The sequence below is a fragment of the Rhizopus delemar genome, genomic scaffold (genome assembly GCF_000149305.1).
Source record: "Rhizopus delemar RA 99-880 supercont3.28 genomic scaffold, whole genome shotgun sequence".
NCBI lineage: Eukaryota > Fungi > Mucoromycota > Mucoromycetes > Mucorales > Rhizopodaceae > Rhizopus > Rhizopus delemar.
Genome location: NW_027137852.1, coordinates 23,902 through 42,500, shown reverse-complemented (window position 1 = coordinate 42,500; position 18,599 = coordinate 23,902). Strand labels below are relative to the sequence as shown.

The following is an 18,599-nucleotide window of genomic DNA, read 5'->3' as shown; positions in this document are numbered from 1 at the left end:
TGCCTCGAAAGTAACACCATTCGATGCGGAAAAATTATTTGCATCGATTGCTATATTTGGCATCTAGGTAGGACAAATACCCGGCCCGGAATCTCCTTGCATCGTATCTTTTACATAGTCCTGTTCAAAATATGCTGGTAAACACCCGAGTACAACTTTCCATCGTAAATCTAGCAAGCATATCCTGGTCCTTCAGAGGTTATACAACACTAGGACATCAATTTGCTAGCTTCATGGTGGATTACAAAATCCAGGTCATGATGTTGAAAAAGGTCACTTGGCCTTTTCCGATAGTGATCATCACCATCAAAGCCCTATACGTTGATCTTGGTTTCATTAAAGTAAACGATTTGTTGTCAGTCAACCATTGCCCAGTCCTGATGCTCCTTTTTCCATTCTAACTGATGCTACGTATGCACGTTTGTCTGAAATGGCTACTTTTTTTCTATCAGAAAATGGAACTCCATTAATTTCAGTACTCTAATTGCTGACTGGTATGAGATATCATAGCCAAGTCCAACTAACTCCCGGTGTACCTCTTTGGCAGTCTTTAGAACCCCTTCGATGACCTTTCTTTTGATTAACCGCTTCGTCACTTTGGAGACTAATGTAGGTCTATCACCTGTGCTCACTGTCCTACTTCAAAACAACGTTATAAAGTATCTACTAACAGTTGATTCATGTAATCCAGTCTCCTTAGCAATATCATACTTTGATGTGGATCCGGTTAATGTCTGTTTGAGATCGTTTACTTTCTCTTCTGACAGTCATATATGCATGCAATTGGTGAGAGGGTAAAAAAGAGAAATAATTTAAACAAAGGAATATAAGATTTAGAATAAAGAAATTGTAAGCACTCTTAAATACAGATAGCATTCTAATCACGTCAAAAGAGAGAAAAATTGTGATGGCAACCGGTTGGGTCGTATTAAAATTCATTATTTCAAACATATATAAACAAGTAAAAAATACCGGATGTTTAAAATATTACCTTTAGCAGTATCAAATTCCACCAATAACCATTGCCCATATCCGATAATCGACGAATAAATGTACTTTCTATTGAGGTACAAACAGTCAAGGTTTGAGATAGTTTGGTGCAGTACCCATGGACAACCAGCTGTAAAACCTGAATTTTGCAATTCCTTGCAGCAGTTTTTTGACCTACTGTATTTGTGGCGACTTTAATGCTCGTCTTGGTGACCTCACTGATGATGCATTGGTCTCTCCTCGTGGTGCTGCTATGGCTCGCTGGCTTGCTGATCGCTCCCTCACCGTTCTGAACGGCCCACTGGCTCATGGTATTCCTACCTGGGTCGGGTTTCGTGATGATCGAGAGATGAGTAGCATCATTGACATGTTTTTAACAAACGCGTCATTGCTGTCTCCTCGCCTTGACATCGCGTCTGACTTGTCTCTTGGCTCTGACCATCGTCTGCTTACGCTGTCCTTCTCTTTTGCTCAGTCAAGTGCCTCTGAGTCATCCTCTGCTACATCTGATGCTACTCTACATCCTCGTCGAATATGGAACTTGTCTCGCCTTGGTGAACCTGATCCATGTCAACTGTATCAAGATACCTTTCGTGCATCCGCTGCTCCTTTGCTCTCTCAACTGAAGAGGTTGGTTCAACACCCTCCTTCTTCACGTCCGCCTATTGACGACCTCAACGCGTCGCTCAACAACATCATCTACCGCTCTCTTGACTCTTCTGTCGGTGATCGTCCTCCTCGTCCATCGCATTGGAAAAAGTACTGGACGCAACAACTCCAAGATGCTGCTGACTTCCGCAACCGGTGCTACCGTAGATGGCGTCGTGCCATTGGTATCGACAAAGTCTATTGGTGGCATCAACATCAACAAGCGAATACCTCTTTCCGTCAAGCTGTCATCGATGCCAAACGTCTCTCTTGGCAAGCATTCTGCAAGTCTCTTGAGTCTGACTTTACTAAAGCTGTCTCCAAAGTAAAGCAACTCAAACGTCGTCACCTAACTTCATCGTCATTCTCTCATCCTGATGGTCCGGCTACGGCAGTGGAAGTAATGGCTCGTCACTTGGCTTCTGTCTATGATGGTCACTTGCTTCCATCTGTCCGTCCGCCTGCTCCTCCTGATCCGTCCTCTCTTGGTTTGCCCTTTGGTCCTCCTGGTTCGTCTCCTTTGGTTGTCTCCCTTGGTGCTGCTGCTCATACATCAACGTCTATTACTCCTTCTACTCATTCTAATACCTCAATATTCTCGCCTGCAACATTGGCTCTACTTATCGGTCAACTGCCTACGCGCAAAGCTCCTGGTGCTGATCACATCAAGGCCGAGATGCTCAAGCCGATCAGTACTGACCTGTCATTCCTTCTCTCTTGGTTGTTTACACTCTGCTGGCAATGGTCTTACGCTCCTTCTCTCTGGCGACATGCTCAAGTATATCCTATCTTCAAGAAAGGTGATTCATCACTTCCCTCAAACTACCGTCCTATCTCATTAACATCTGTATTCCGCAAGCTACTTGAGCTGTCGCTATCTCCATGGGGCTAATGCAAAAGATAGGTCCCGGAGATCGTTGGTCCTAATTAAGCTCCGATCTGCATGAAACTCCGAATATACATTCTTGTACCCCGTAGCATCTCTGATGCCAAATTTGGTAAGATTTCAGTCAGCGCATCAGATCCTATTGGCCATTGAATTCACCTAGTCTACCGCCTATTGAAGTGAGGGTCGGTAGACTTTTAAAATTAATTTTTTTTCTTTCCTTTAGTGGTTTTTTGCGCTTTTTTTGTTGTCCTTGACCTCTGACTTGGGATAGATATTCATCAATGTGATTGGATACTTATGTTGGGTGGTTTTTTGTAGGACGCAATATAAACACCCCTTTGTATTTTTGCATTTTCTCTGTATCTTGGTTATTTTCCTATTTGACCGACTCAAGCTTTAGTGTATCGTTATCACATAATGGTGGTCGTACTTCTGGCTAATTGAATGCTCCTTATGGGCCCCGTACTCCTTCGGATGGTGACAAAGTGAGCGAAGCACGAATTATTACGTCATATGAAACTACATGGGCGTAACTGGTATGAGAGAAAAGTAGAGCATGTTTACTGATGGGATTGCAGTCACCTAAGGAAATCCATCGGTGCGTTCCACAAGGAAAACCGCATTTGCAGCTTCAATAGATGCATGAAGGAGATGGTTCTTAGGTATAAACCTAACAAATGTTAGTTTTACTATCGTTGCCGCACTCCTTCATTCATTGGGCTTCATAATAATCGACAAGAATGCATTACGAAAGGGTCTGTATTTATTGATAAAAAGTCGTGTCGTATTTTCCTTACTAAATACTCAAATGTCATGTGAGATCACTCAAGATCTGCAGGTCATATAATTTAAAACTACCTCTATATAACACTACTTGTTATATAGTCATCAGTACTCATAAACAACTTTAGTAATTTACATTGTGCAATTTCGGTTCCTCAATTATTAATTTTATCAAATCAGACGTAGTTTGTATTTAATGAGTTCTCTCTCCTGTCTTCACTCAATAAAGAGGTGCAAGAGCCTCATCGATTATCAGTTTTTCTTTTACACTTTATTTTCACTCTTAATCGACTATAAACTACTGACCAATATCACAACTGACCCTCACTTCTGTAGGCGGTAGACTAGGTGAATTCAATGGCCAATAGAATCTGATGCGCTGACTGAAATCTTACCAAATTTGGCATCAGAGATGCTACGGGGTACAAGAATGTATATTCGGAGTTTCATGCAGATCGGAGCTTAATTAGGACCAACGATCTCCGGGACCTATCTTTTGCCCTTGCCCTCCATGGTTATCCTCTGTCTCTCCTCCACTTGACCTAGCTCAAGGTGGTTTCCGCCCTCGTCGGTCTGCTCTGGATCAGGCTCTGTGCCTGCATGAACTAATACAATCATACTACCGTCGTTCCCATCGATTTCCTGTGGTGGCATTCCTGGATATCAAGTCGGCCTACGATACCGTAGACCGGCGTGTTATCTGGGATGCCCTCTCTCGCTCTGGTGCGTCAAGTCCCTTTCTGTCTCTTTTGGTCCATCTCTTTGATGATGTCTCGGTGTCTGACCACTCTTCCATTCCTTTCATTCCTGTCACCGGCGTCTTGCAAGGTTCTGTTCTCAGTCCTCACTTGTACTCGGTGTACATCAACACTCTTCCTGCTCTCCTTCGTCAAGTCGCTGCTCCTGCTACACATTTGGTTCCTTCCTCTCGTTCTCCTGATGCTTGTCATGTTTTGACATGTCAATAAGATAACAGTCTTATCAATCTAAGCTAAATCTTTACAAATGAGTTTGAATAAGAATAGATCCTGATAATTACCAACTGCCCTGAACAGCCAAGTTTCACTTTCATCTCAACAGTTGATTATTTACATCAGTTTATAAAATTTTTCTTATACATGTCAAATCATATCGGTCGTAACTATCTCTTGTCATTTAATCTCAGGTCTTGCTCAAACTAATATAAATAGCCTTGGAATCTTTCTTTAATAAAAGAATTCGACTTTAGAACTATTGTTCGGTCTCGTTAATTCTTCTTTGTTCATATTTTTATACTTAAAACACTTCAATGCTGGTATGGTCCCAGTGAACTCTCTCCTCTTTGCTGACGATGTCGCAGTCATTGGCTCGGCAAAGTCAGTAAAAGAGATGCTCAAGCTATGTGAAGAACATTCCCTGGCTCTGGGTTATCGATGGAACCCAACAAAATGTGCGGTGCTCAACCACCCACCATCCTCATCTACAGTACGTGGAAAAATGATCCGGATGTTTTTATAATATTCACAAATATTACTGTATCTTTACCAAATCTCAATCAAATTAAACAAAACAATCATTATTTTGAAGAGAAAACATGACTTTATTTGTAGTAAAAATTTGATACGTCACACAAAATTTCAAAGAGAGCCACAAAAGATCAAACATTTCAGCAACATCCGGACCATTTTTCCGGGTGCCCCAAAGAATTTTAATTTCCCAGATTACTCAATGCTGCTAACTCAGAAGCCGTCACATTCGTTTTAGATGATTAATAATACATTAGATTCATATTAATAATAAAAAAAAATATAAATATCTACATTTTTTTTTGCTGATTTAGCATACGTTCGTCTTCTTCCGTTATTATTGCTGTTTTATATAAACATGGTTCGCTCTTTGCCTTTGGATGTACAAAATAACATCAAGTCCTTACTCAAATCTGGTCACCCTTACTCATCAATCATAAGACGAGTGCCTGGAGTCAAGAAAAGCACCGTCAGTGACTATAAGCGAAGATGGTTTCCAAACATGAGGCCCCTTAAATCAGGCCGTAAGTCCGAAATTACTGCTACTACCAAGCCCTACATCAGACGGTCAGTCATAACAGGTAAATTAAAGACCGGGAAGGATGTACAACGATATTTATGTGATATTGGATGCGTAATTGGCTACTCTGCTTGCTTAAAACTTTTAAAATCGATGGGATTCCAGGCCCGTATCAAGAAGCACAAGCCGTTTTTAAAGGCTATTCATATGAAAAAGCGACTTGCATGGGCCAACGCCCACAAGGATTGGACAAAAGATGATTGGCGTCGTATGATATTCTCAGACGAGACTAAGGTAAACGTTTGGGGATCAGACGGTGTGAAGTACTACTGGAAGAGACCAGATGACAAGCTTCGATTCCACCATCTTGACTTGACAGTAAAAGGAGGTGGAGGCAACGTTATGATGTGGGGATGTATTACATACGATGGGGACAATTGGCACTTCAGGCCACGATGGATAAATCATGATATTTACGGTTCAATCGGCGCTATAACTACATTCCAAATATGGAAATATATATTTTTGGTTATTGCGCATCGATTGGTACCATTTTCGTTTTCCAATTCTGACTATTTGTTGTAGATATCTGCGCTTGAAAATAGGCGGTATGCAATTTTTTTGGGCACGCTCTATATCAATGACTTCTTTACAGATTTTAATAAGACTTTGAACATTTGTGTAACTATATGGTCCAACAATAGGTGTTATAGCTTTGCTAAAATATCTGTATTTGATGAAGAGAAATATGTTAAAAACAGCAATAAGAAAATAGAAATGTCGGAGATTTTGGCGGAGATTTTGCACAAATACTTTAATCAGTTAGAGCTTATGGTATGCAAATTTTTACTAAAAACCATCGAATAGAAACAATTTTATGTGACCCTTAAATTTATAGCATGTCTGCACTTTTTTTATGATTGCGGAGCGAATATTTGATTTCACACTCCGAGACTTTGGGAAATGACTTATCCAATAGTACGCTATATTGGGTAGAAGTTTGAATGGAATCTGAAAAATTGAATTTTGGAGCTCATCTGGCACTGTAAGCATCTGATTTCCTCAGCTTGCCCTCATTTACTTTTGTGAAGGATTAGCAATCGCCAACTCCTTTGTATGTTTCTTGAATTCTAACATTACTGATGTATGGCAGTTATATGAAACATCGATATGGCCGCCAAAATTTTTGCGACCGATTTAGGGTTCTTAGCGTATATGCTATAACAAGGATGTCTTGCAAAGTGGCATCATCCACTGTCCGAGCATGCATACCAAATGGAAGCTTATTTCTAAGCATCTTTTGATGAATGTAATATAGATACTAAGTTTTTTAACTAAATAACATCATTGATATTATGTAAGGATCACATTGCTTCCTCGATTCTTAAAATATCGTTATTTCTTCATTATGGTTCAAACATTAGTCGTAAAAAAACTAATTGTAATTGTTAAGATAATAGAAAACAAGAGGTAAAAACAAAAATAAAGAAACAGTTTGTGAACGTTTCGAGTCTGATCTTTATTTCAGTTTAAGTTAAAGTAAAAATTATTCTAATTGAAGGCAGATATTTATATCTTATTGAGTGAATGACTTGATATCTTGCATTGTAAACGTTCTTCTACTCTTTCAGGTGCTTTATCAAGTGTCATCTCTATTTATGATTATGAAAACTTTTCATTTGTTCTTTTGTATGTCTGTCATAGATTATCTTTTATTCTGGGAATTCCTCACTGATTTGAATAACGTTATTTTACGCGTTATTTCAATTACGTGAAAGGTTAGCAATATTCCTGACATTGGATTGGATTTGGTTATTTTAGTTGATACTTCTTCTTATCAAAGAACTCTCATGAATACAATACATATTCTAAAAGAATATGTTTAATTGGAATTGATTGTATGATCTTATTTAAATAAACTTGTATTTTATTTTATTTTAATTATGATCTTGTATTAAGACTTATATTTATCAACGTTAACTACAATCAGTTACTGTTCTACAACAGTAATAACCTATATACTGTTATATAATATCGTGATATTATTCTTGAATATCATTTAAAAATATTAATGCTTATCGTTTTTATAATGTTTTGTTGATTACAAATCTATTCTTAGTTAAATTTAAATGTTCTAATAAAATGTGTTATTCTCATTATAATTTGAATTAAAAAAAAACTGTAAATTATTTTTTATTGGATTTGGTACATTTCTTTGCTACTTTTTTTGTTTTTCGATGTGTGTTTATAGTTCATAGTGTTATGTTCTGGTAAAGGTAATAACAAAGATAAACCAAAAGAATACTTTTTGAGACTGAACTTTATTTAAGACAATCTTAATTGTTAAAAAGAAATCATTACAAAGTCTACTACTTATATTCTTCTATCAGTTGGCGGGTAAATGAGTAGTTATGAGCGTAGATCCAATAATTGACACGTTTGATTGAAGAATGATCACTGAATCAATTATGAAAAATTTTAATTCGTTGTTTTTATAGATCTTATTGTTCTTTAACTGATCTGGGAGAATTGTCCCATCTTCAATGAGAGGAAAGATATATTTATATGAAATGCCTCCAGTCAGATCAAAGTTGACTAGGTACCTGATCCATTATTATTCATTTACAGAAATGATGAATAGTAAAGATCATGACTTATTTAGTGTTCATGTTTACTTTATAGAATGAATCTAATAGTGATAGTTTTATATAAAAAAGAAGAAGAGTATATTTTATTTAATAAAGATTTAAATTATTATCTTTTATCAATTTTAATATACTTCTTTTAGTTGTGATTATTCAATGTCCGTTATGATCAGACTCTGTTCTACAACACATAGTAGGTGCAGTGAAAAAATCACAACAGTGAGTACTTTTTAGGCAAAGAAAAATTATAATTAAGCAAGAGCACATGATAATAGCGCTTTTGCTTTGCAAATTAAAGTTAGCATATAGTTATGCTGCTATTTAAGGTTGTCTTTCTGTAAGTGAGTTAATTTGAGTTAAGTTTGCTTATAAAGCTTAATTTAAGGTTGTGATTGCCTTGTAAGTTGTTGTTTTATATAGGGTTTAAGCAGATGTTTGATAAGTAGTGACCACCAGATCTTATGTGTAAGATCAATACGATGTTTCTTGATAAAAGTTAAAGTAGAGTAAAAAGTTTAGGTAAACAGGGACTTTCTTGTTAAAGTTTGTTATTTACTGCGTAAAAACGTATGATTTATTTAAACTGACCAACAGTTTCTTCACAAAAAGATGGGATATATACATATGTATAATATTTTTTTTCTTTTTTGCTTTTCTTATTTTTTTTGACCATTTTTATATTTTCAACATTATCTTTTTAACATTTTTTATAATCTTTTATCTTTTAATTTTTTCTATTGCTATTTTTTGTTGGTTTGTGTTTTGAGTTGAGTGTTTTATAGAAGTTTTTTTGAAATTTTGAAAGTAAGATACTGTAGCGACCACCAGATCTTTTATTTAAAATCAAATAAAGGTAAAGATAAAGAAAAATAAAGGGATCAGGAACTTTTTATGAGAAGGTTGCCTGTTTATTGAATAAAATATATAAAATAAAAATGTGAGTAGAACTGTACTGTCCTTTTTCTTCATCTAAATAGTTGGGATATTTATATTGTTAATTTTTTTTTTCTTTTTGACTTTTTTCATTTTCTTGACTTTTTCACTTTTTTGACCTTTAACATTTTCTTGACTTTTTTCATTTTTTGACTTCTTTGTTACACCATTTTTTTGACTTCTTTATCACAACATCAACCCTCAAAAAGAAGTTCTTGTGACCTACAAAAACATTTCAGCTCTAAAATAAATAAAAGGGAAAACTTAATCCGTTATCGCAAAAGTATAAAATGGTCATTGGGTGGATTGAACTCGTGACATCAAGATTCAAATGAGCCATATTTCCAATTAAGCTATTTTGTAATTTCTGGAAAAAAGTGGTTTATAAACATCCAATGGACTTCCATAAATATTTTGAAGACCGTTAAACATGTTTAAAAATATTATATGGTGCTTACTATTTTTGAAAATTACCGATGTACCAAATGATATAAAACTAACTGGGAACAAAGGTGCTTCACATAAGAAACGCCCCATTATTCTAGACTAAATCGGGAAATATTCGGAACTTCAAAAATTAAACAGCGCCATTCGATTCTGCTTGCCTTATAACCTTAGTTTCTATTTTTGGATTGTTATTCTAGCTCCGCTATAGCTGTAGATATTATGATTTATCCATCGTGGCCTGAAGTGCCAATCACCCTTTCTTTCATTAATTAAAGGTTTCTTTGGCCTGACAAATGAGACCAAACCAGCATCTCTTAACGCTCTACGTACAGTATTTACAGAAACTGACTTGCCCAAGTTCTGCTCTAACGACTGCTGTGCTTGTACAGCATTTTCGAGACCATCTACTGTTACAGCACGAACGAGATGCTGCTGTTCCCGCTTAGTGAGCGCTTTTGGCCTACCACCTTTGTCAATTCGAGCAGGCAAGCCTAACTCCAAACGAATTTTATGAACAGTAGAGGATGATACTTTGACTAACTTTGCAATTTTATGATAAGAAAAATCTTGACGAAGGTAAAACTCGATAGTGTTCTTGCGATCTTCTGTTAATGGTTGCATGTTGGGTAATTACTTGGTAGATGTTGAGATGTCGAAATGAGACGATATGAATGGCAACAAAAAAAAGTAAAAAAATAATGTGCAGTGGAGAGTTAGTAAGTAGCGAAAGTTCTGGAAGAATTGGAGGGTGCAGTGACTGCGTTTATCGCAATCGAAGAATTCCTCAAGCGTGGCCCCAAAACCGTTCGAATGTGCCTTTGAGTTTTGATTCTCCGTAGTACGAGTTAGGGTGTGCATAGGGTGACATTTTATACTTCATCAGAAAGCCAAGAGTTTGTACTCTTAGGAAATATGTATTAGATATGGTATCTTTTATGCGCAATAGGTCACAAAAGATTCAGAAAGGAAAAAATACGTTTTGTGCGAACGGTTTTGGTAGCCACTGTACTTAGATTCAGCTTAAGATGATACCATATAAGCTCGATTGGACTCAAATCCGGACTCTGGGATGGCCAGTCATCAATATCACACATACTGTTATCTTCCATATACTGTTTTGTAGACTTTGATCGGTGTTTTGGGTCGTTGTCATGTTGAAAAATGGATGATTTCCAATCTAGGCCATAGTACCGGAGCGTGTCCTTAAGGCTTGTGCCAAGGATTTCTTGCTATACCTCTGAATTCATGATGCCATCATACACCTGACATGCATACCCAGGTCCCTCACTGGTTATACAGCCCCATAACATGGTACCACCACCACCATGCTTCACTGTAACTTCAATGTGATGAGGCTGAAGACGGTCTCCTTTACGCTTCCAGTAGTATTTACATCCATCCGATCCCCAGATATTAATTTTGGCTTCATCCGAGAAGATGACACGTCGCCAGTCGTGAATAGTCCAATACTGATGCTTTTTAGCCCCAGCTAATCTAGCTAGTTTGTGCTGTGCAGCGAGTAAAGGCTTCTTCTTTTTTATCTCAACAAAGATCTCCACAGAATGCAAAACATTAACAGCAGATTGGAACGACATAGAATGCCACAACTCTTCCAGCTTCAGGTGGATCTTCTTGGTAGTCCTTAATGAGTCATTTACGATCTCTCGCTTGATTAGACGAAGAGTGATGTCGCTTACAAGATGCTGTTTGCCACCTTTCTTGCGAATCCGGTTAGGCATCCACTTATTTGCATGGTTGATAACAGTGTTTTGATGCACTCCAAACCGTTTTGCAGTAACCTCAGTCAATACATCATGCTCTATTGCTGATTTGATGTCCAGTTGAGTTTCGTATGCTAAGGATTTGGGCATTTTTGTAGATGGATAGATGATGCAGTAGATGGAAATTTACTTACGGATTAGCGAAAGAAAGAATAATCAATTCTTTTCCAAAGTTTAAGTTTTATGTTCGGGGATGACTGCGCTATCCGGGAAATGCTTAAAACTTGCCGGAACATTGTTTGGAATGACCTATTGCGGAGAAAAGAAATAATTGATGAAAGTCAAAATACCTCACAAATAGACCGCCTCCAGTTCATAGTTGCTTATTCGCTCAGTTTTCAATTTCCGTCGTCGGAATTCTATGCAAATAGACTCAGCCTATTGTACAACATCTGTGCAAAGTTTGAGAAAGATACAAAAGCTATTGAGTAATCTAGAAGACTATAACGTCAAAAAGTGATGAGGTTTGTGAGGTATTTTGACCCACTGTATAGACAGCATGCCAGCTAGAATCAAAGCTGTGATTCAAGCAAAAGGGGGATATACGGACTATTAACAGATATTATGAGGCACTCTGAAAAATGGTCCGGATGTTGCTCAAATGTTTGATCTCCTGTGGCTCTCTTTGAAAATTTGTGTGACGTATCAAATTTTTACTACAAATAAAGTCATGTTTTCTCTTCAAAATAATGTGTTTCGTTTAATTTGATTGAGATTTGGTAAAGATACAGTAATATTTGTGAATATTATAAAAACATCCGGACCATTTTTCCACCTACTGTATGCTGCATGAAATGAAATTTTCAAAAAGGTTGTCCCTATTTTTTCACCTAGTGTATATTGGACACAACACTTCGGGAAACAATGGAGTACTATAATATGGATTGGTCTACTGCGTATTTTCAGCACGATGGTGACCCAAAGCATCGTTCCAAGTCAGCCGTCCAATGGTTACAAGCTAATGGTGTGAACTACATTGACGACTGGCCAGCTCAAAGTCCTGATCTTAATCCTATTGAGCATCTTTGGCATCATTTGAAGTTGAAGCTATCGTTATATGACAAGAAAGCCAAAGGTGTCCATGAATTGTGGGAAAGAGTTGAAAAGGAATAGAACTCCTTTGATAAAGAAGTTTGCAGAAGGTATATTGACACTATGCCTGCACGTATTAAGGCAGTAATCGATGCCAAAGGTGGATCTACTCGGTATTAAGTCATCTATAATATAATAAAAGTAAAGGGAAAAAACTCTAAAAATAAACCCACAACACTTCTATCGCTTTTGCGGACTGTTAAATAATAATCTGAGCTTAAAACTTTCATGATATGTAATAGACAGTACAACAAGTATGTCATAAAGTTTTTGCATGATCCAAGTCGCTGTGTATGCTCACAGAGGCTAAAAACTGAAAAAATATCCGACGTTTTTAGAGTTTTTTCACCCACTGTAGAAAATTGTGAATCCGCAACATAACCAATCAAGTTTTTCCAGCTGTGCTCTAAACAGGAGAGCGAAATTGAAGTATGTAGCAGCCACGACATTAGTCTAAACACTATATGAATTTGTAAGCGCAGACTGGTCTAGGTAAGGAGATTAAGCTGAAAAAGTGCGATTTCTGGAAAGGTTGCAACACTTTTTTCACCTACTGTAGATGTGCTTACGGAGGTAAATTTAGGTGTTTGGTTTTTAAAGTTGATAGAGTTTTCCTTGATAAGAGTAAGATTTAAGCAAAAGCTTGTTATATTTGTCGTTGATAGTGACCACCAGATCTTATGTGTAAGATCAATACGATGTTTCTTGAGAAGGTATTGGGATTTAAAGTATATAATAAAAATGTCAGGAACTTTATAAGTAAAGATAGCCTGTTTATACTATAAGTGATTCTTTATTGAAAATGAATAAGATATAGAATAATTGTGTCAAAGAAAATAATTGTTGGGATATTTATACTAGTTGTGGTTGTTCTTTTTTCTTTTTCGTTTTTTTTTGAAGTTTCTTTCATTTTTGAACTTTCTAGTCTTCGCTAGCCTGACTTTGTGTAACGCTTTCATTTTGGTTTTGTGGTGTAATTTTCTTTAATATATTGCTTGTTTGCGGGTTTAGGTTTTTAAGTATGTAAGTTTTGTCGATAGTGACCACCAGATCTTGTTAATAGTAGATCAAACTTGTTAGAATAGGTTAAACTCTTGAGGTTTAGGAATAGGTTTACAATGAAGATTATTGACTTCAAGGGACTTCAGTATTTTAAAATAGAACACAGACCAAAGGGTTTCAATTGAACGCTTGATGGATTTATTGTTTTATAAAATAAAGAAAATATAAAAAGAATATAAAATTCAAAAGTAAAGTGAAGTAAAAATAGGGATAAGATATAAGGGTATTTATATGTTTTTGGTTTTTATAATTTTATGTTGTTTTTGGTTTTCAAGCAAAAGAGTTGATACTCCGTTTTCAAATAGGTTGTTACGCAAAAGTTCATTTTCTAACTGGCGTGGTACTAAAAAAAACTTGACTGTATATCTTTCAGTGGGTTACTTTACAACAGAGTTAATCAAGAAGGGAAAAAAACATGATTTCTGCCAGACTCGAACTGGCGACCGCCTGTGTGTTAGACAGGCGTGATAACCAACTACACCAAGAAACCGACCTCTGCTCTTCGGAGCCCTCGGATGCAAGTCTACAGTAATTTCTCTCTTGGCTCACACTGCAAATAATCGTTCCAATTGGATAAAGCATATCGCAAGATTGAACATTTTTTGGTTAACAGATATTTATGGGTTTTGGAGAAAAGATGTAACTTTCGTTGTATTGGTCATTTTTGAATTTTGAAAAAAGATTTAGGTGCGAAAAAAATAAAGAAATTTAACGATATTTTTGTTTTTTTTGTAGGGTAAGTATTCATAAAGTTATTCATGTTTTAAAAAAGTGTCTGTTTTTTTTACAGATGATCTTTTTTTGGTAAGCCTGTTCCCCTCTACTGTTGAAAGACCGATGTCTTCTTTTTTTTATTTTTGAGGCAAAATGCGGAAATCAAAAGCAATTTGCGATTATTTTGTTCAGAAGAATACATATTAGGAAGGTGGTTTGTGATTTTTAGCTTAGATCATTACAAACGTGTTACAAAACGTAATAAAATAGTCGTGTTTGGGAAAAAAAATGACCTGGTAAAAAAAGACTTCGTAAAAAAAAAAGACTTCGTAAAAAAAAAAAAGACTAAGTTAAAAAAAAAGACGAAGTGAAAAAAAAAAAGAGTCTAGCAATAGAAGGTTCATTGTTCAAATGAAAACAGTAATCTAAGAACAAATATACTTTATAGAAATGCAAATGCCTTTACATTATTATAATAAAAGAATAAAAAATAAAGAAGTTCTGCTAACATTTTGTTACAAGGCAGTTATAATTAACAAATACATACAAAACACTTTTGTTTATCAAGTAAATAGATTGCTTTATTATTTTTTATGACAAATATTGTAAAAGAATATATGTTTTTTAAGCTTATACTAGTTCATTACTTACTTTATGTTTGCACATGGGTGTAATTTGCCATTAGCCATTAGCCATTAGAGATGTGAGCAATGGCAACTTTCTTTACCAAAAATAACTTTTCAGTAACAAGCAACAATAAAGTCTGTTATTCTTATAGTTTTATCGTATTGGAAAGAACAACTTTGCTCATGAGGTTCATGTTCGTCATCCGAATGTGTCCCATTAGGAATTCCTAATGTAAGAAAAAAAAAAGAAACCAACATTAGACTTGGTTGCTATTATTTTTTTTCATAAACTTACATTTGACCAGAACTTGGGCTTTCTTTTTTATCTTTTGTACCTTGAGCATCTAGTGTATTCCATGAAACAAAGCCAGGAAAAAAAAAGTTACTTTAAGCACCGACTTTGTTTTTTGAAATTTAACATGTTTTTTTTATCAGGCACGTTTTCTCTTTCTACCTATTTTTTTGCTATTTCCAAATTTAAAAACTATAAACAACATAAACAACTTCAACGCTACCAAAATTGTTTGCACCTGTTCTGAATGCATCAAACACCCCAATGGATATAGAATGCTTGCAAAGAGAACTGTAAGAGGCCATGTACTTATCGACAGAGTTAGAAACAGAGGTTTTTTTTTTTATTTTCCAACAGAAATACAACCGTGCTAATGTTAAAAAAAAACAGAATCAAGAAGAGCAAATGAAACTAATGACCACGAGGAGGAAACCATTGAATACTCTTCAGCAATTCCTGAACCAGAAAGTGAAGGTATATTATTAGTCAACAAAGCATTTTATATAAGAAAGTTTTTATTCATTGAATTCTATTTTGCAATCTGGTAGATGGAATGAGCATTGACGAAGAGGAAAGAATGAGTGATGAACAGCAGCTTCGTCACCTTTTGCTGTTGTTCATTGTGCTTTTTCAAGCAAAGCACCTCTCGGTGAAAGCCGGTGAAGACTTGTTGGCCTTTCTTTCCTTCTTTGTTCGTGCTCTTGGCCATGGCATGGAGATTCCTACAAAGATCTCCACTGCTCGTAACATGGTCAATTATTCCTCTGCCAGTAGTGGTGTCTCCCGTTTTCTTGTCTGCTCTCTTTGTAGAATTGTTTACGACACAGGAAGTTTGCATACCCGGCAATGCCCTTTTATTAGGTTTGCGAACAATCCTCACAGACAAGAGCACCCATGCGGCAATTCACTTTTTATTGGTAGCAGCCTCAAGCCTGTCCTCGAGTTTCCGTACAACTCAATTGTCGAAACGTTGAAGAAGTTCTTTGTTCGTCCAACATTCGAAACAGAAATCGAAGAATGGAGACATCAGCATGTGGAAGAAGGCGTGTTTTACGATATTTACGATGGTAGAGTGTGGAACAGTCTTGTTGATTCGGCTGGAGAACCATTCGTAAATAGAAGTCGATCATTAATGGTTTCATTGAATGTTGATTGGTTTCAACCTAGTGATGGTATGCACTACTCTTGTGGTGGTGTATATCTCACAATCAACAACCTTCCAAGGAGTTCCAGGATGAAGGTTTCCAACATCATCCTGGTTGGTATGATTCCTGGGCCTGGCGAGCCCACGGATGACCAGCTCCAGAACTTCATGCGACCAATGATTGCAGAGCTGAATACCTTGTACGGAGGTATAATGATGCCAACGTACCAGAACAGAAACGGTGAAATGGTACGTGTTGCTTTGATGTCCGTTAACTGTGATATACAGTGGGTGAAAAAACTCTAAAAACGTCGGATATTTTTTCAGTTTTTAGCCTCTGTGAGCATACACAGCGACTTGGATCATGCAAAAACTTTATGACATACTTGTTGTACTGTCTATTACATATCATGAAAGTTTTAAGCTCAGATTATTATTTAACAGTCCGCAAAAGCGATAGAAGTGTTGTGGGTTTATTTTTAGAGTTTTTTCCCTTTACTTTTATTATATTATAGATGACTTAATACCGAGTAGATCCACCTTTGGCATCGATTACTGCCTTAATACGTGCAGGCATAGTGTCAATATACCTTCTGCAAACTTCTTTATCAAAGGAGTTCTATTCCTTTTCAACTCTTTCCCACAATTCATGGACACCTTTGGCTTTCTTGTCATATAACGATAGCTTCAACTTCAAATGATGCCAAAGATGCTCAATAGGATTAAGATCAGGACTTTGAGCTGGCCAGTCGTCAATGTAGTTCACACCATTAGCTTGTAACCATTGGACGGCTGACTTGGAACGATGCTTTGGGTCACCATCGTGCTGAAAATACGCAGTAGACCAATCCATATTATAGTACTCCATTGTTTCCCGAAGTGTTGTGTCCAATATATGTTGGTAAAGATCCGAGTTCATAGTTCCATCGTATATCTGACAGGCGTATCCGGGTCCCTCATACGTCATGCACCCCCACATCATCAAACTACCGCCCCCATGCTTAACAGTTACGTCAATATGATGAGGTTTAAGAGGGTCCCCTGGTCTTGACCAATAGTACTTACACCCGTCAGAGCCCCAAATGCTCACTTTTGTTTTATCAGAGAATACTACGCGTCGCCAGTCATTTGTAGTCCAGTTTTGGTGCTTCTTGGCCCATGCTAGCCGTCTCTTCGTGTGCTTTGCGGTTAACAAAGGCTTTTTGACCTTAAACGCAGCAAAGAAGTTCATCGATTTCAACACATTTATAGCGGTTTTATATGATATGTAATATCCAAGCCCCATGAGTTTGTCATGTACTTCCCTTGCAGTCTTGAGTTGGCCTTGTAAAACTTGAAGTTTGATGAATCTCTTCGTCTGAGCGGACACAACCATAGGTCTACCACCAAGTCGACGCTGTCGGTTTGGGAAAAACTTGTTCGCATAGTTATTAACTGTTGCATACATAACCCTAAAGCGGTTCGCAACCTCCATGGAGTCTTTTCCAGCAAGTATAGCGGACTTTATATCGTTTTTGATGTCAGCAGAGAGAGATTTAGGCATGATTGAGGTGTTTAAAATATTTAAAAATTAAATGGAAAAAATTACGAAAAAAAGAGAAAAGCGACTCCTTTTATTCTTTTGGGGCCTTTATGAGTCATAATAAATCATTAAAAGTCCGAGGAGTCTGTCGGTCGATCCGTGTATCCGACATTTATGGAAGTGAAAAAACTCTAAAAATAAACCAGTCTTCTTCTAGCAGTTGTTTTTGGATGAATAACCACCAACTGAGATTGAAAATTTGTCATACTATTTTTTATTTTTAGTGCTACATATATGCAAAATTTCAAGGCGATACACCAATTTGGTAGAACATAACAATCAAAAACGCTGATAACGTCATAACGTTTTTAGAGTTTTTTCACCCACTGTATCTGGTGCGAAACCAGAGGCTGCTCGGATGGCTTCAGCACCAACAGAGCTCTCCAAGCGAGGAGTTGTAAAGCTACTGAAGCCTGCAACAGGAACAGAAGCAGAAGCAGGAGCAGGAGAAAGAGCAGAAGCGGGAACAGGAGCAGAAGCAGAAGTGGGAGCGGGAGCAGGAGCAGAAACAGAAGCGGGAGCAGGAACAGGAAAAACAGAAGCGGGAACAGAAGCAGGAACAACAGTGGATGATGATCCAGCAATGCTCATAGAAATTCTTGCCCTTTTGGGAGCATTGCTGGGGACACTGATGGGGGTGGCGACGCGACGAGACATTTTTTAAAATAAACTTTAAGGAAGAAAAAACAAGAGTACAAAATAAATTGAAGATGTATACAAAAGCAAGGTATTACTTTATTTGTTTTACAAAAAAAAAAGAAAAGCAAAGAAAGGAAAAGAAAAAAGCCTTTGCAGTTAAAGATATTACATTTGAATAATAATAATAAAAAAGATTTTAAACTGTTTATGAATACCCTCTCTGAGTGTTTCAATAGTTAAACCATATTTAAAAAAAACTTTGTTTTAATCGATAGTAGGTAATCGTAACACTGGTAAAATGAGGCTA

The 18,599-nt window shown here is 36.7% G+C and overlaps 9 protein-coding genes and 1 non-coding gene across 10 annotated transcripts; 5 read left to right on the top strand and 5 right to left on the bottom strand.

Moving 5' to 3' along the window:
• Nucleotides 1-1,243: 1,243 nt before the first annotated feature.
• On the top strand, nt 1,244-2,530 carry RO3G_17218 (uncharacterized protein; the record flags this gene model as incomplete). The annotated part of the gene is made up of 1 exon (XM_067671802.1): nt 1,244-2,530. The coding sequence occupies one exon, from the start codon at nt 1,244-1,246 to the stop codon at nt 2,528-2,530; it is 1,287 nt and encodes a 428-aa protein (XP_067527743.1).
• Nucleotides 2,531-3,722: 1,192 nt separating this feature from the next.
• RO3G_17217 (uncharacterized protein) lies at nt 3,723-4,278 on the top strand (the record flags this gene model as incomplete). The annotated part of the gene is made up of 2 exons (XM_067671801.1): nt 3,723-3,732; nt 3,857-4,278. The coding sequence occupies 2 exons, from the start codon at nt 3,723-3,725 to the stop codon at nt 4,276-4,278; spliced, it is 432 nt and encodes a 143-aa protein (XP_067527742.1).
• An 895-nt stretch (nt 4,279-5,173) lies between these two features.
• On the top strand, nt 5,174-5,920 carry RO3G_17216 (uncharacterized protein; the record flags this gene model as incomplete). The annotated part of the gene is made up of 1 exon (XM_067671800.1): nt 5,174-5,920. One exon carries the CDS (start codon nt 5,174-5,176, stop codon nt 5,918-5,920), a length of 747 nt encoding a protein of 248 aa, XP_067527741.1.
• A 3,642-nt stretch (nt 5,921-9,562) lies between these two features.
• RO3G_17215 (uncharacterized protein) lies at nt 9,563-9,981 on the bottom strand (the record flags this gene model as incomplete). The annotated part of the gene is made up of 2 exons (XM_067671799.1): nt 9,563-9,568; nt 9,700-9,981. The coding sequence occupies 2 exons, from the start codon at nt 9,979-9,981 to the stop codon at nt 9,563-9,565; spliced, it is 288 nt and encodes a 95-aa protein (XP_067527740.1).
• A 608-nt stretch (nt 9,982-10,589) lies between these two features.
• Nucleotides 10,590-11,231, bottom strand: RO3G_17214 (uncharacterized protein; the record flags this gene model as incomplete). The annotated part of the gene is made up of 1 exon (XM_067671798.1): nt 10,590-11,231. One exon carries the CDS (start codon nt 11,229-11,231, stop codon nt 10,590-10,592), a length of 642 nt encoding a protein of 213 aa, XP_067527739.1.
• Nucleotides 11,232-12,005: 774 nt separating this feature from the next.
• Nucleotides 12,006-12,254, top strand: RO3G_17213 (uncharacterized protein; the record flags this gene model as incomplete). The annotated part of the gene is made up of 1 exon (XM_067671797.1): nt 12,006-12,254. One exon carries the CDS (start codon nt 12,006-12,008, stop codon nt 12,252-12,254), a length of 249 nt encoding a protein of 82 aa, XP_067527738.1.
• A 1,457-nt stretch (nt 12,255-13,711) lies between these two features.
• Nucleotides 13,712-13,785, bottom strand: RO3G_19228. Its single transcript has one exon. It is a non-coding gene; the product is annotated as a tRNA-Val (tRNA).
• A 1,719-nt stretch (nt 13,786-15,504) lies between these two features.
• RO3G_17212 (uncharacterized protein) lies at nt 15,505-16,377 on the top strand (the record flags this gene model as incomplete). Its single annotated transcript, XM_067671796.1, has 1 exon — nt 15,505-16,377. The coding sequence occupies one exon, from the start codon at nt 15,505-15,507 to the stop codon at nt 16,375-16,377; it is 873 nt and encodes a 290-aa protein (XP_067527737.1).
• Nucleotides 16,378-16,690: 313 nt separating this feature from the next.
• Nucleotides 16,691-17,614, bottom strand: RO3G_17211 (uncharacterized protein; the record flags this gene model as incomplete). The annotated part of the gene is made up of 1 exon (XM_067671795.1): nt 16,691-17,614. The coding sequence occupies one exon, from the start codon at nt 17,612-17,614 to the stop codon at nt 16,691-16,693; it is 924 nt and encodes a 307-aa protein (XP_067527736.1).
• A 336-nt stretch (nt 17,615-17,950) lies between these two features.
• Nucleotides 17,951-18,310, bottom strand: RO3G_17210 (uncharacterized protein; the record flags this gene model as incomplete). Its single annotated transcript, XM_067671794.1, has 1 exon — nt 17,951-18,310. One exon carries the CDS (start codon nt 18,308-18,310, stop codon nt 17,951-17,953), a length of 360 nt encoding a protein of 119 aa, XP_067527735.1.
• Between the last annotated feature and the right edge of the window lie 289 nt (nt 18,311-18,599).